Consider the following 14,667-nt stretch of genomic DNA (forward strand, 5'->3'; position numbering starts at 1 on the left):
CAGTGCTGGTGACTGCTTTATAATCAGAATAGTTTATGGATCTGTCTATTTAAAGATCTCCTAGGCAAAGCAGTTCTTGGATGTAGCAAAACTTACTTACAGTGCTGGTGACTGCTTTTGATTCTGATCACTCTTTGAATTTGTCTAGCCATATATGAAAAAGTATTTGAACGGCTCAGGTCACACCTAAATTGTGTCTCTTTCTTTGGTGGTGTTTTCATAAGGCTTTACTTGTATTTTTCAATTTGTTTTATCGACATTTACTGTCTTTCTCTCTTTGTCCAGTGTGTCACTCTCAATCTTAGAACATTGAATATTTATTTTTCTTTTATAATTTATTTTAGAGCAGTTTGGTTTTTTTAATCCATTTGACTTATGTCTTTTACTGCTGGTTTTTCTGCTTTTGTTCAATGATGTGCGAATATGTTGAATTATCCACTTTTACATTCTTACTGCCTTTATCTCCTAATAGTGGTTATTGTCAAGTTGTGGCATATTTGGAAAGCAATGGATTGCAGCCTGATCCTCAGCGTTATCTCTCGCCATATCTCTTATGATCTCCTTTAATTTCAGTTTAGTGGTATTTTTTTTAATTGATCCTCTTCATCGGCTACCTCCTTTAGAGTGTCTTTGGGTCTGGTTTGGCATTCTCTCCTTCTAGTATTATCAAACTTAATTGCGACGTAATTTGAACTAATCAATTTTATTTGGCTGTTATAGTTGTTCTTGTATCTGACAATATGGGCACTAGTCTTTTTGAATTTACTAAAAAACTTTAGTGTTCATCTATTGTTGTCGGCGAAACTCGAACTGTTCTGGAGAACATCTTATAGGTATTGCATGTAAGTTATCGGGCCATTGAATGTGAGACAGATTCTTTTAATCTTCACGCAGCTCTTAGTGGTAATCATCATTCTCTTCCTTAGGACATTAATTCCTTGAGATATTAGTTTTACAATGAGATAGATTCTTCTAATTTTCACGTAATTCTTAGTGGTAATCATCATTCTTTTTTTTAAAATATTAGTTCTATGGTATTAGTTATTCTCCGTTTTCATTCTAAATTTCGGCATCTCAAATTTTTTAATATGCTTGTAGTTAATTTTTTTGTGGATTTAGCTGCTAAATTTTATGTACAAAATTTATACCTTCGGGCTAATTTCTATACCGTTTCTTAGAGTTGTCCCGCTTTTATAATCATAGCCATGTTTGACATTGTAAAGCATTGTTTGCATGGTAAAAAAAAAGGGGGCTTTTTGCAAAATTAGGGTCGGGTGAATATAATTTTACCGATTTGGGGTCGGCTAAAACTTATTTGCCGATTTGGGGTTCGCTTGCCACATGTTAGGCGAAAAGAGAACCTGGCGGCGCCTCTTTGACAGACGCCAGGCTGGCTTCTCAAAGGTGTCTGGCGCCTCGAAAAGCTTACTTTCTTTTCTTTTTTTTAAATTGTGGCCTGCGCCGCTTAAAGTGGCGCCAGACCATTATTTAGTTTTTTATTTTTAATTATTTATATATTATAATTAAATATTTATATTATATTAATTTAAAAATATTATATTTTTATAATAATAATTTTTTTTATAATTTTAATATTATAATATTTAATAGATTTTATTATTAATTTTTAAATAAAAATTACTGTTATTATATAATTTTAAAATTTAATTTTATTGTAATTAGATGTATAAAAATAATTCGATTGTTATTGGATGTATAAAAATAATTTATTGTATAATATATATTTATATAGTGATAAATTTTTTTATTATTTTAATAAATTAATATATTAAAACTGTGATTAAATAGTATGAGTAATTTTGTATACGTTTAATCACATGATAATATTATTCAATAACTCTCCAAAGTATTAAGACAAATTAAAAATAGTTATTATATTTTATAAAAATATTTTTAATATATAAGAGTTTAATAACAAAAGATTGCACATAAAAAATATTTACAATATAATATACAAGATCACTTTATTAAATTTTTTATAGTATACATTTATCCAATAATAAAATTTTTTATTATTTTAATAGATTAATACAGTAATTTTGTAATTAAATAGTATCGGTAATTTCGTACACATTTAATATTATTTTATAACTCTACAAAGTACTAAAATCAGTTATAAATAGTTATTATATTTTATAAAAATATTTTTTATATATAAGAATATTATAAAAGTTAATAATAAAGAAATGCATATAAAAATATTTAGAATTATAATATTAATCTGCTATTAAATTTATACAAAATTATTTAATTGAATTAATTACTTAATTTATTTATCTTTTTTAATAAATTATAAACAATTTATATAAAATATTTAAAATTATTATATTATTTTGCTATTAAAATATTTAATTAAATTTATCATCTTTGATAAATTATAAATAATTAGGTGATCACATATAACATTTAATCACAACACAATTTTATTCTATAATTCTAAATAACAGTCTAATAAAAAGTAAATTTAATTTTTATAATTTTAAATATTCATATTAATTAATTAATTTTTTTATTTTTTTATTAATTATTTAAATTACAGTATAATTTTATTTTATAATTTTAAATAAAAATGTAATAAAAAATAAATTTAATTTTTATAATTTTAAATATTTATATTAATTAATTAATTAATTTTTTTATTAATTATTTAATTTAATACTCTTATATATATATTTAATTATTAAATTGATATAATATAAATATTTTATTATAATATATTAATAATTAAAAAATAAAAATATTAAATCATGGCATGGCTCCACTTCCACAATTTAAAATAAAAAAAAAAAAAGAAAACAAGCTTCCCGAGGAAGCCAGACGCCTCTTTGAGAAGCGCCAGGTCTTCTTTTCGCCTGCCATGTCAAATCGGCAAATAAGTTTTAGCCGACCCCAAATCGGCAAAATTATATTCACCCGACCCTAATTTTGCAAAAAGCCCCATGAGGATCTTTTATTTTCTCAGTGAGTTAATAAACAGTTGGTCAGGCTTTGGTTAAAAGGCATAAAAAATAGAACATTGGTATAGATCATTCTAAACAAATTACAAGACAGCAACCTCTGCTGGTATTTCCATTTGGAAGCAGGTGCTCACCTCTAAGTCGCTCTGCTCCTCGCAAGCCTCGTGATCACCAACATCTGGGACATATCCAGCTCTCTTCGTATGCTCTGTAAGAATTTCCAATAGCAAATAGATCTCATTCCTCTCCAGGTGTTGCTTATCTTTCACCATGAAAACGTGGACCTGGCCCATTATCTCAATCCAGCTGCAACCGGGCTGCTTAATGACTCTTCGATGCCTCATCAATTTTCTTACTTTCACGGCATCCTTCCATCTGCCAAGCTCTGCATACATGTTGGATAGAAGAACATATGGTCCAGAATTTGTTGAGTCAATTTCTAATAGCTTCTCTGCAGCATACTCCCCCAAGGTAATGTTGTGATGAACCTTACAAGCAGCAAGCAAAGATCCCCAGACAACTACATCAGGCTGCATAGGCATTGCTTCTATCAAATTTTTGGCTTCATTGAGGCAACCAGCTCGACCAAGTAAATCAACCATGCATGTATAATGGTCCTTCAGTGGAACCACACCATATTCCTCAGTCATTGCAGAAAAATAATGTCGGCCCTCTTCTACAAGCCCTGCATGGCTACAAGCACATAGAGCACCAATCATAGTAACATGGTCTGGTTTCTCTCCACATGCCAACATATTCCTAAATAATTCAAGAGCCTCCATCCCGTAACCATTTTGTGCATAACCTACTATCATGGCATTCCATGAAACGTAATCCCTTTCCGCCATCTTTTCAAAAACCCGACACCCTTCCTCAACTGATCCACATTTCATGTACATGTCTATAAGAGCATTCCCTACAAAAACATCAGAACCTTCACTGGATTGAAACTGAAATCCGTGCTTCAATATATGAGTGTGTGCCTGTCTTCCAAGCTGCAGATCAGCAAGATTTGAACAGGCATTCAATAGGTTACCAAAGGTGTAGTGGGTAGGGCATACACCTTCTCTCTTTAGCATGCAGAAGAGTCCAAGTGCCTCTTCATTCTCCCCATTTTGAGTATATCCTGCAATGAGGGCATTCCAGGAGATTACATTTTTCTGCGTCATATTTGCAAACACCAATCTTGCAGCTTTAACACTTGCTGCCTTTGCATAACCACTCACCATGGAGGTTTCAGACACCACGTTCCTAAATGGCATTCTATCGAAAACACATCTAGCTTCGTTTATCCTACCACATTTTGCATACATATCAACCAATGCATTACTCAATATAAGATCATCCCTAAGTTTATCACATTTCACCACACATGCATGAATTTCTAGACCTTGTTTAACTGCTGCCAAGCTTGCACAAGCACTGATTACACTAGCCAATGTAATCTCATCCGGCTCAAACCCACTCTCCATCATCCTTTCAAAAACTTCAAAAGCTTCCCTAGCTGGACCATTTTGCTCGTAACACGTAATCAAGCTATTCCAAGAAACAACATTCCTTTCCCTCATCCCATCAAAAGCCCTTTGAGCACAATCCACAAACCCACATTTAGAATATATGTCAACAAGAGCAGAGCCCATATAAACATCCAATGAGAATTGAGATTTCAACATCAAGCCATGAATTTGGGTACCCATTTTCAGATCCTTTAACCCTGAACAAGCACTAAGTGCACTACCAAATGTATACTCATTGAGAACAAAACCCTCCTTATGCATCCTAACAAAAAAATCCAAAGCTTCTTTAAACCGATCATGCTGAGCAAAGGCAGCAATGATTGAGTTCCAAGAGCATTGATCAGGTTCAGGCATTGATGCAAACAACAAAGCGCCTTCATTGAGAAAGCCAGACTTCATCAACGTGCTCATAATCGAGTTCCAAGTAAAAGTGTTCTTCTCGGGCATTTTATCGAACAACTTGCTCGCATCGTCCAAACAACCGCACTTGCCATAAGCATCAATGAGCTTATTCTGTATATATACTTCAGACGCAAAGCGGGTTTTAATGATGCGTGCATGTATGCGACTCGTATCGCGGGCAGAGCGGGACTTGACGCATGAATCCAAGAGTTTTGCGAAGGGTGAGGAGTTGAAGAAGGAGAGGTCACCGATAATTTGTTTAAAGACACCATGTCTACTCATTCATTATCTTGGTAGATGACGAAGAGAACTAGCGTAGCCGTCGAATTCCTGCTCTGGCTGGCCAAGAACAAATCTTTCTACAATAAGTTTGTCTGCTCCAATAAACCTGGACGCTTCGACTCGGTGCGTTTTGGTTTTGTGCGTGTATTTTTCTTTTGAGATGGCTTCGCCTCAGTCTTAACCAGTTCAACTTTTTAGCCTAGCCTGCAGTAGTTGCGTTGGCCTAAGTCACTTCTTCCCATTTTTGAGATACGGGATCGAATTCCCCTCTCCTTACAGTTTGTTTAGATATGTGGAAAAGGGAGGATGAAAAATGAACCAAAGAAAACAGTAAGAAAACTTTTTTTTGGCTTTTTGCAAAATTAGAATCGGATGAATATAATTTTGTCGATTTGGGGTCGGCTAAAACTTATTTATCGATTTGGGGTTTACCGGCTATGTCACAGACGAAAAGAGAGCCTAGTGCCTGGTGCTTCTCAAAGAGTCGTCTGGCGCCTCGGGAAGCTTATTTTTTTTTTTATTTTAAATTGTGGCCTAGCGCCACTTTGCCGGCCATGATTTAATATTTTTATTTTTTAATTATTAATATATTATAATAAAATATTTATATTATATTAATTTAATAATTAAATATATATAAAATTATTAAATTAAATAATTAATAAAAAATTAATTAATTAATTAATTAATATAAATATTTAAAATTATAAAAATTAAATTTATTTTTTATTGCAATTTTATTTAAAATTATAAAATAAAAATATACTGTAATTTAAATAATTAATAAAAAATAAATTAATTAATTAATATAAATATTTAAAATTATAAAAATTAAATTTACTATTAAACTGTTATTTAGAATTATAAAATAAAATTATGTTGTGATTAAATGTTATATGTGATCACCTAATTATTTATAATTTATCAAAGATAATAAATTTAATTAAATATTTTAATAGCAAAATAATATAATAATTTTAAATATTTTATATAAAGTGTTTATAATTTATTAAAAAAGATAAATAAATTAAGTAATTAATTCAATTAAATAATTTTGTATAAATTTAATAGCAGATTGATATTATAATTCTAAATATTTTTATGTGCATTTCTTTATTATTAACTTTTATAATATTTAAAAATATTTTTATAAAATATAATAACTATTTATAACTAGTTTTAGTACTTTGCAGAATTATAAAATAATATTAAATGTGTACGAAATTACCGATACTATTTAATTACAGAATTATTGTATTAATCTATTAAAATAATAAAAAATTTTATTATTGGATAAATGTATACTATAAAAAATTTAATAAAGTGATCTTATATACGATAATATTATATTATAAATATTTTTTATGTGCAGTCTTTTATTATTAAACTTTTATATATTAAAAATATTTTTATAAAATATAATAATTATTTTTAATTTGTCTTAATACTTTAGAGAGTTGTTAAATAATATTATCATGTGATTAAACGTATACAAGATTACTCATACTATTTAATCACAGTTTTAATATATTAATTTATTAAAATAATGAAAAATTTTTTTATCATTATATAAATATATATTATACAATAAATTATTTTTATACCTCCAATCACAATCGAATTATTTTTATAAATCTAATTACAATAAAATTAAATTTTAAAATTATATAATATCAGTAATTTTTTATTTAAAAATTAATAATAAAATCTATTAAATATTACAATATTAAAATTATAAAAAAATTATTATTATAAAAATATAATATTTTTAAATTAATATAATATAAATATTTAATTATAATACGCCACAATTTAATAAAAAAAAAAGAAAATAAGCTTCCCGAAGCGCCCACAAATTTTTTCGCCTAACAGTGGCAGGCGAATCCCAAATCGACAAATAAGTTTTAACCGATCCCAAATCGGTAAAATTATATTCACCCGAGCCTAATTTTGCAAAAAGTCTCATTTTATGCTTGAAAGTTGCATGCTATGATAGAGCCCACAAATTTTTTTTAAGGGCAATCGTATTATTATTACACAAAGGCTGGGTGAAAAGGGAGTGAGCAGATTGGGTATAATACACAAAGGCTGGGTGAAAAGGGAGTGAGCAGATTGGGTATAATACACAAAGGCTGGGTGAAAAGGGAGTGAGCGTTGCCCTTTTCCCTTTAGATTGGGTCATGCTGTAATTACATTGTGTACGCTTTTTCCAAGTCTAGTATTATTACGTAGCTCTTACATACTGAAAAATAGTTTCCTCCACACCAAGAATGGGTGCAGCTTGTTACAACTAGCCCACAATCAATGCCTCACTTCTAACCCACAAAGTGTTCTTCAGTTTGAAAATTGTTTGTGGGGAAGTGGGAATGAAAAATTATGAGGATAAAGAAAGATTACATTTCTAGGCTTGTGCCCATTCATACAAGATAAATCCCCAGTCTGGCAGTAGCAGAAAATCGAGTTTCTGCTATTTTAAATAACGGGATGTAATCGACAATCCAGTCTCTTTAAGAATACCACAAAATCCAAGAGACATCATCTGGAAAGTACGAAGATTAATTTAAGAAGGCACCAAAATATACGAGGGAAATAACGCCCAACAACGGGAGAAAGCTGCATATCAGAACCCCATACAAGAAAATGTAGAGTCACAGTGATTCCTGAATCCAAATATCGACACAATTCCTCCAGCAGCAAAACAAAATCCTAACAGTAGCATCTCATAATAAGAGTAGAAATGAAAAATACAAAACTAAAATCACAAACCTAGAAAAGCAAGTCAAAGTATCTACCCGTAGGATGAAAATCGGTTCTTACAAACCTAATATTCCATTTTAACAATTGCATTAGAAGTCTCCATTGACAATGCCGATGGTGCATATTGGAGCCAATCCTTAGCACAAACAAGGGCTTCGAGTGTCACAGGTCGCAATGAACTCCGGTAGCTGTCTATCTTTTTACTTCCAGTGTCAAATACAGAATCAGGATCAACAGTAGAAATTGGTATTGACAAAATATCAGCAGCCATCTTGGATAGAGTCGGGTACTTCAGTTTGTTTAGTTTCCACCAACCCAACACATCAAACTCTTGTACCCTAGGCAAAAGAGACTCCTCCAGATACTGATCCAATTCTGATTTCAAGTGTTGGCTATTTGAAATCTCGGAGATATACACATCAAAATCTGAAAGCCCGTCTCCAATAGATAGCAGAGGTAAATCTTGATGGTGCCCTTCATAAGGCTGTATCTCTTGAGAGAGAGCGTGATGGTGCATCTCTTGGGAAAACTCTTGCTGGTGCATCTCTTGACTCATTGCTTCTTGACGAAGGCTCTCATGGGTCTGTGCTTCTTGAGAGTGAATACTGTGAATCTCTGTTTCTTGAATGTGCATTCCATGATCCTGTAATGCTTGAGAGTGAAAATCATTAGTCTGTACTTCTTGAGAGTGTACATCATGATTCTGGGCATCCTGAGAATGCATCTCATGGGTTTGTACTTCTTGAAGGTGCATTGCCTGGGGTCGTGGATCTGTAGTGTTTATCTCCTGGGTCTGTGATTCTGGAGGGTGCATCTCCTGGGCCAGTGATTCTGGAAGGTGCATCTCCTGGGTCTGTGATTCTGGAGGGTGCTGCAGTGTGTGTGATTCTGACATGTGCATCTCTTGAGACATCAGTTCTTGACTGTGCACTTCAGCCACCATTTCTGGGGGGTGCATCTCTTGGGCTGGTACTTCTTGAGAATGCATCACTTGAGAAAGATCTTCAACTTGCATTTCTTGAGGTGGTACTTCTTGAGTGTGCATCTCTTGTGCAGACACTTCTTGAGCATTCATCTCTTCAACAGACACTTCTTGAGCATTCATCTCTTCAACAGACACTTCTTGAGCATTCATCTCTTCAACAGACACTTCTTGAGCATTCATCTCTTCAGCAGACACTTCTTGAGCATTCATCTCTTCAGCAGACACCGCTTGAGTGTGTGTCTCTTGAGCAGAGACCTCTTCAGCAGGTACTTGAGGAGTGTCTGCATCTTGCAATGGTACTTCTTGTTGTACTGGTGCTTCTTGAGTGTGCATCTCCTGCACTGGTGCTTCCTGAGTGTGCACCTCCTGCACTGGTGCTTCCTGAGTGTGCACCTCCTGCACCAATTCTTCCTGGGTGTGCATCTCCTGCACGGGTGCTTCCTGAGTGTGCACCTCCTGCACCAATTCTTCCTGAGTGTGCATCTCCTGCACCTCCGACACTGGTGCTTCTTGAGTGTGCACCTCCTGCACTGGTGCTACTTGAGTGTGCACCTCCTGCAATGGTCCTTCATAAGTGTGCATCTCCTGCACTGGTGCTTCTTGAGTGTGCATCTCCTGCACTGATGCTTCTTGAGAGTGCATCTCCTGCACTGATGCTTCTTGAGAGTGCAGCTCCTGCACTGGCATTTCTTGAGTATTCATCTCCTGCACAGGAAGTTCCTGTGTCTGCATCTCTTGCATTGGTAATTCTTGGGCGTGCACCTCCTGTTGGGCTACTTCATTATGATGATGGTGTATCACTTGAGATGATGCATCTAGTGGAGATTCTTCTTTAGGGTGCACTTGGGGAGTAGCCACTTCAGGCTTTACATCTTTAAGGGCTGCTCCTTGGGACTGTTCCTGGGAAGGCACATCCACAGGGTGCACCACATGAAGGGATACTTCTTCAAAGCATGCTTCCTGGGGTGATAATTCTTGAGGAGGTACCTCTTGAAGAATCTCTGATCGGGAGATACCCATATCCTCTGCTTCCATAAAAGAAGTCGATAAAGAAAGATTTGGTGTGAGATATTCAAGAAAGAGTTCATGAATCCCATCATCAACAATCTTGATCCACATACCAGCATCCTCTCCAAAGATCCTAGAAAAACTGAACTCAACAAGCTTCATCTTAAATCTTGGATCCATTACCACAGCAATTGCCAAAACCAGAAAGCAGTCCCTCCAATATTGATCAAACTTCTCTTTCAAAGGTTTGGTCAGGTTGCTGACAAAGGGATCCTGACTAATGGCTGCATGTGTCAGCTCTAGCTGAATTTTGGACACTTCATGATAAAATGCATTAGCAGGAGGATATGTTGGGCCAGTTAAAATGCAAGCTGCATCATAGAAAAGCTTCAAATATGTGCAGAGAATTTCCACCTGCTTCCAATCATCCATTGATGGGTTTATCTTGTAAACAGGGTCAGAGGTATCCAAGCAAGCAAATACTTCCTTTAATTCACAGGCAGCTACCAGCATTTGGTAAGTAGTGTTCCATTTGGTTTGATCATCAATGATGAGCTCTTTTGTGCTAGGGACTTGAAGTTGTTGCCTGAGCTCCGAAAACTTTTCATCATGTGTATCTGAGGTTTTCACATACTTCACACTTTCACGGATTCTCCTGGTAACTTCCCCCATTGCACCAATTGCATCTTGTGCAAGACGACTTAAAACACGAGCATAGCAATTCCCTTTCAGCAATTGACCATTCAACACGAGTGGATTTCTGACAGATAGAAGGCCTCTGAGATTTCCTACCATAGTTTCATTTGAAAAGGACTGATCAAGGGTAAGGGTAAATAGCCTGCTCTCCAAATTCCAATCAGATATGCAAGACACTACAGCTTGATTGAAGGCATAATCTGAATCAGGAAAAGGAAGCATGACAACATTAAGGACCCGGCGATGTAAATTCCACTCATCATCAATGAAGTGTCCTGTTACAAAAGCATAGCCAATATTAAAGTTTGAGATCCCTAAATCCAATGTAAGGCTGACTCGTCCAGGTATCCCGCTGAAAAGATTCAACAGGTTTTGCTTTTCCCTTAGGTATATTGCCACACATTCCCCTTGAATGGTGTTGAAACTCACCATATTGAACTGGGGTTGAAGAGTTCGGACAAAATCAATGAAGCCAGGATGTTCCACTATGTGCAGAGGATATTCATGCTGTATAATCATCTTAGCTATCTCATGGTTGCAACGATCTTGATCAAAGGGAATGCTTCCAAGTCCAGGCGTTGCTCGATAGCGTCTTTTAGGTGGATCAGTTTTTACACCTGGCGTCACTTGGGATGCTTCATTTTTCTGACGGCTTACTGGACAGATCCCCAAGGCAATGTGTCGCTTAAGGTGGCTGGTTCCTGCTAGCTTTGAACCAGTTATATAAGCAAATGATTTCTTGCACTGCTTGCAACAGGCCCTCATACAACCAGCACCAACAGTTTCTATGGTGAAGTGTTCCCAAACAATCGACTTCTTTCTTCTGCGTTTATTGGGCTGCTCCTCGGAAATGGGAGCTTCATTGTTATCAGGAAGAATTACAGGAGTAATGGCCATAATAGGGGTTGAAGGGGAGTCAATGTCCATAGAAGTCATAATCCTACAACAGAAGATAAATATGGCAGTGAAAAGAGCAAGAATAACAAATAATACAACAGTTGAGGAGAATAGAAACAAATAATAACAAATAATAGAAACAGAATAGTTATTGTACGCCATTTACGAGTAGACAAACAAGCACACGAATTAAATTAATAATATGAACAGAAAATAACTTGCAAAAACCTTAATAAAAAGGATAATAATAACTGAACTGCAATATTAAATTGAACAAAGCTAACATGGGGATCTAAGTGAAACATAGCAACCAGAAGACCAACAGCCCGGCAAATCGATAGATCAAAGAGTAGCAAGCAGCACCAAAATCGCGAGAAAACGGAACAAATTACCAACAAACAAAAAATATTTCCAAGATCTGCATACAAAATCGGAAAAAAAATAAAAACTATAGACAATAAAACATACCTCAATTAACAGATCTCTAGCTGAGTAAATCAAACAAAGGACCGAGAAACCCCCGGCGAAACAAATCCAGAAATTTTTAATTTCCGAATTAAACCAGAAATTCGAATTTCTGCAACAGAAACGGGAGGTGGAAGACGAAGCTAATGGGCTTGAGCTTCAAAGTTTCGAGCTTGCTGTTCAAGTTTTGAGCTTCGAAATCAAAAACCCTAATTGGACCTAAAAGCTAGGGCTAGGTCTACAAAACTCCCAAGAGATTTCCAGGCCTTATATGGCGATAAGGAGAGTTCAGAGTTCTGTTATAAGAGGCGAAAAAGGGCAAAAGCGTCAAACAAAATAAAACGAGGTAAAAATATCGGTGCTGGATATGGCCTTGAGGTACATCAACGCTCATATGTGTGTATTAATATAACCGTCGATGATGGACTATGAACCTTGATCTGTGCGGTCGTACGTAGAACCCACCTAACTATCATTTAATCTATACCGTTGATTTTCATGGGGCATGCATAATAGTTGACGTGTGGTTTGGAAGAGTACAATTTTCAATCCAATAGGTGTTGGACACGTAGATATTGTGATAGTGATCCATTGTTTACCTAATTCACTAAATTAAAGCCTACAAAATTGTGCTTTTTTTCTAAAAAAAAGACCAAAAATTTTTGTTTTTAAAATGTTTAATTTTTTGATATTTTTGTTTAATTACTTAATGTAACTTTCTTAATATTTAATTATTATAGAATAACGTTTTTTTAATTAAATGCTTTTCTATTTTTCAATAAACATCGTTAATTATTTCCTCTCGCGCACCTCTTTTTTCAATATTAAATTTAAATCTTTCAATCATTTTAATTAATTATTAATAAAACATAAATTAATAAATAAAGTAAAATTACGCATTTTATATTATATCATACCAATTAAAATTAAATTATTATTTAATTATTTTTTATACACTTATAAATTTAATCTGATAATAAGTATATCTGACTAAATAAGATAAATTTTAAATTATATTTTTCTTTTTTATTTTAAAAAAAAATTCACTTTCCATAATAGAAAACTATCAAATAGAAAAGTTAAACACTTTGAAATTCAATTGAATGATTGAATCGATAAAAATTAATTAATAAATATAGTGTTAAGAGTTTAAAATTCAGTTAAAGTTGAATTGATATATAATTAATATATTATTAAATAAATATTATAATGAATATTTTTTATTATATAAATAATTATGAAAAGAAGTTTAGTTATAAGTTAAAATCCAAAATATTTATTAAAAATGTAAAAATTTGAATAATATTATTAATTATATATAACAGATAAAATATTTAAATTTAAAATTTTTAATAAAAAATGAAAAATAAATATTAATATGTTAACCTCATATAATAAAATAACTACAAAATTTTATGTGTTTTTTTTACTCTATAAAAAAGATAATAAAGCAATGCAAGTAGTTTACCTCACTAAATATTAATATTTATATTAATTTTTTTAAATTAAAGATTTTTTATGTATATCAAATCAAATTAAAATTTTATTTTCAATCAATCTAATTCAGTCTGATTTTTAATCATCATTATTTTGAATTTCAAATAATTTCCATAAAGTTTAAGTGTTATCATAATATAAAATATCAAAAATGATTTATTTGCACTTATTCAAGTTTAACTCACTAAAACCCTAATAGCACCTTTTAGAAATAACCCGACAGAAATGCTATCCAAACTGAAGAGGAATCATCATCATCGCTATATCAGCCCATCCCTATGGAAGACAGCTCATTCCTAAAGAAGACATAAAACCATCGGTAAGCACCATTGAGAACCAAGCATGAAGAGGTCACCATTACAACAATCTCATGGGATTAACTCTAATAAATAAATAAAATGTTGCCTTATTTTTTTATCATCGAGTAAAAAAAAATTATCTTAAAACCTACGACAATACACGCATAATACAAATAAAATTTAAAATAAAATATAATTTTTAAAAATTCAAACTTAATCCAGTTAACCTTATCATTTGGCTTTAAAGGTTTTAGCAGTATGATGTTTATTAAGTTAATTACCTTGTGACAGGTACTTTTCAGCCATTGTCTTTTGGTGGCTAATGGTGAAACAAATGAAGAATAAGTGAGGCTGTCGTTGATTGAGCGCTTTTACATCAGATATTTTCAGTGGACAAGGGCCTTGTACTGATATTTCATCTAATGACATATTTCCATCATATCCGATTCTCATTAGCTTCCTTGAATTCTTCTTTCTGATTTATCCATTTTCCCAAATCATTGAATGCTTCATGGTTCTGTAATTCAATTATGGTGGGAGTTGCTTTGTATAATAAATGAGAAAAAGAGAATTCATTGATTGAACGGGCAGCCCGTCTAGCTCAGTTGGTAGAGCGCAAGGCTCTTAACCTTGTGGTCGTGGGTTCGAGCCCCACGGTGGGCGCTTATCCGAGTTTCATTTCATGATTTTAGAAAATACCTACAAATAGAGTGAAATTTATTTTATTTTTTCAAAATTGTTAGAAATAAATCAATAAAAAAACCTGAACTCCCACAAAATTATTGTTATTTGTTATGATTTTCTATTTTCAGATGAACTTTTTCAGTTAAGATAATTTAAATTTTTACTTGTTTTCAAATATCAAAATTGACAGAAAAAATAAT

General features: G+C 33.0%; 2 protein-coding genes and 1 non-coding gene across 4 annotated transcripts; 1 reads left to right on the forward strand and 2 right to left on the reverse strand.

Annotated features, from left to right (window-relative positions):
- Positions 1-2,944: 2,944 nt before the first annotated feature.
- LOC122723485 (pentatricopeptide repeat-containing protein At2g13600-like) lies at positions 2,945-5,526 on the reverse strand. Its single transcript, XM_043955690.1, has one exon. The coding sequence runs from the start codon at positions 5,177-5,179 to the stop codon at positions 3,062-3,064; it is 2,118 nt and encodes a 705-aa protein (XP_043811625.1). The 5' UTR covers positions 5,180-5,526; the 3' UTR covers positions 2,945-3,061.
- A 2,232-nt stretch (positions 5,527-7,758) lies between these two features.
- Positions 7,759-12,272, reverse strand: LOC110614106 (zinc finger BED domain-containing protein RICESLEEPER 2). 2 transcript variants are annotated; one of them, XM_043955880.1, is made up of 3 exons: positions 11,991-12,272; positions 9,285-11,565; positions 7,759-9,254 (listed from the first exon to the last, which is right to left on the reverse strand). In XM_043955880.1, exons 2-3 carry the CDS (start codon positions 11,559-11,561, stop codon positions 8,001-8,003), a joined length of 3,531 nt encoding a protein of 1,176 aa, XP_043811815.1. In that variant the 5' UTR covers positions 11,562-11,565; positions 11,991-12,272; the 3' UTR covers positions 7,759-8,000. The 2 variants fall into 2 exon arrangements, with proteins under 2 accessions (XP_043811815.1, XP_021611276.1); XM_021755584.2 differs by having other exon boundaries at positions 7,759-11,565.
- A 2,101-nt stretch (positions 12,273-14,373) lies between these two features.
- TRNAK-CUU lies at positions 14,374-14,446 on the forward strand. The gene has a single exon. It is a non-coding gene; the product is annotated as a tRNA-Lys (tRNA).
- Positions 14,447-14,667: the final 221 nt, after the last annotated feature.

The sequence above is a fragment of the Manihot esculenta genome, chromosome 4, assembly GCF_001659605.2.
Source record: "Manihot esculenta cultivar AM560-2 chromosome 4, M.esculenta_v8, whole genome shotgun sequence".
In the NCBI taxonomy this organism is placed as follows: domain Eukaryota; kingdom Viridiplantae; phylum Streptophyta; class Magnoliopsida; order Malpighiales; family Euphorbiaceae; genus Manihot; species Manihot esculenta.

Coding starts and splice junctions, on each gene's coding strand:
- LOC122723485 (XM_043955690.1), bottom strand. CDS start 5,179: ATGAGTAGACATGGTGTCTTTAAACAAATTATCGGTGACCTCTCCTTC.
- LOC110614106 (XM_021755584.2), bottom strand. CDS start 11,561: ATGACTTCTATGGACATTGACTCCCCTTCAACCCCTATTATGGCCATT.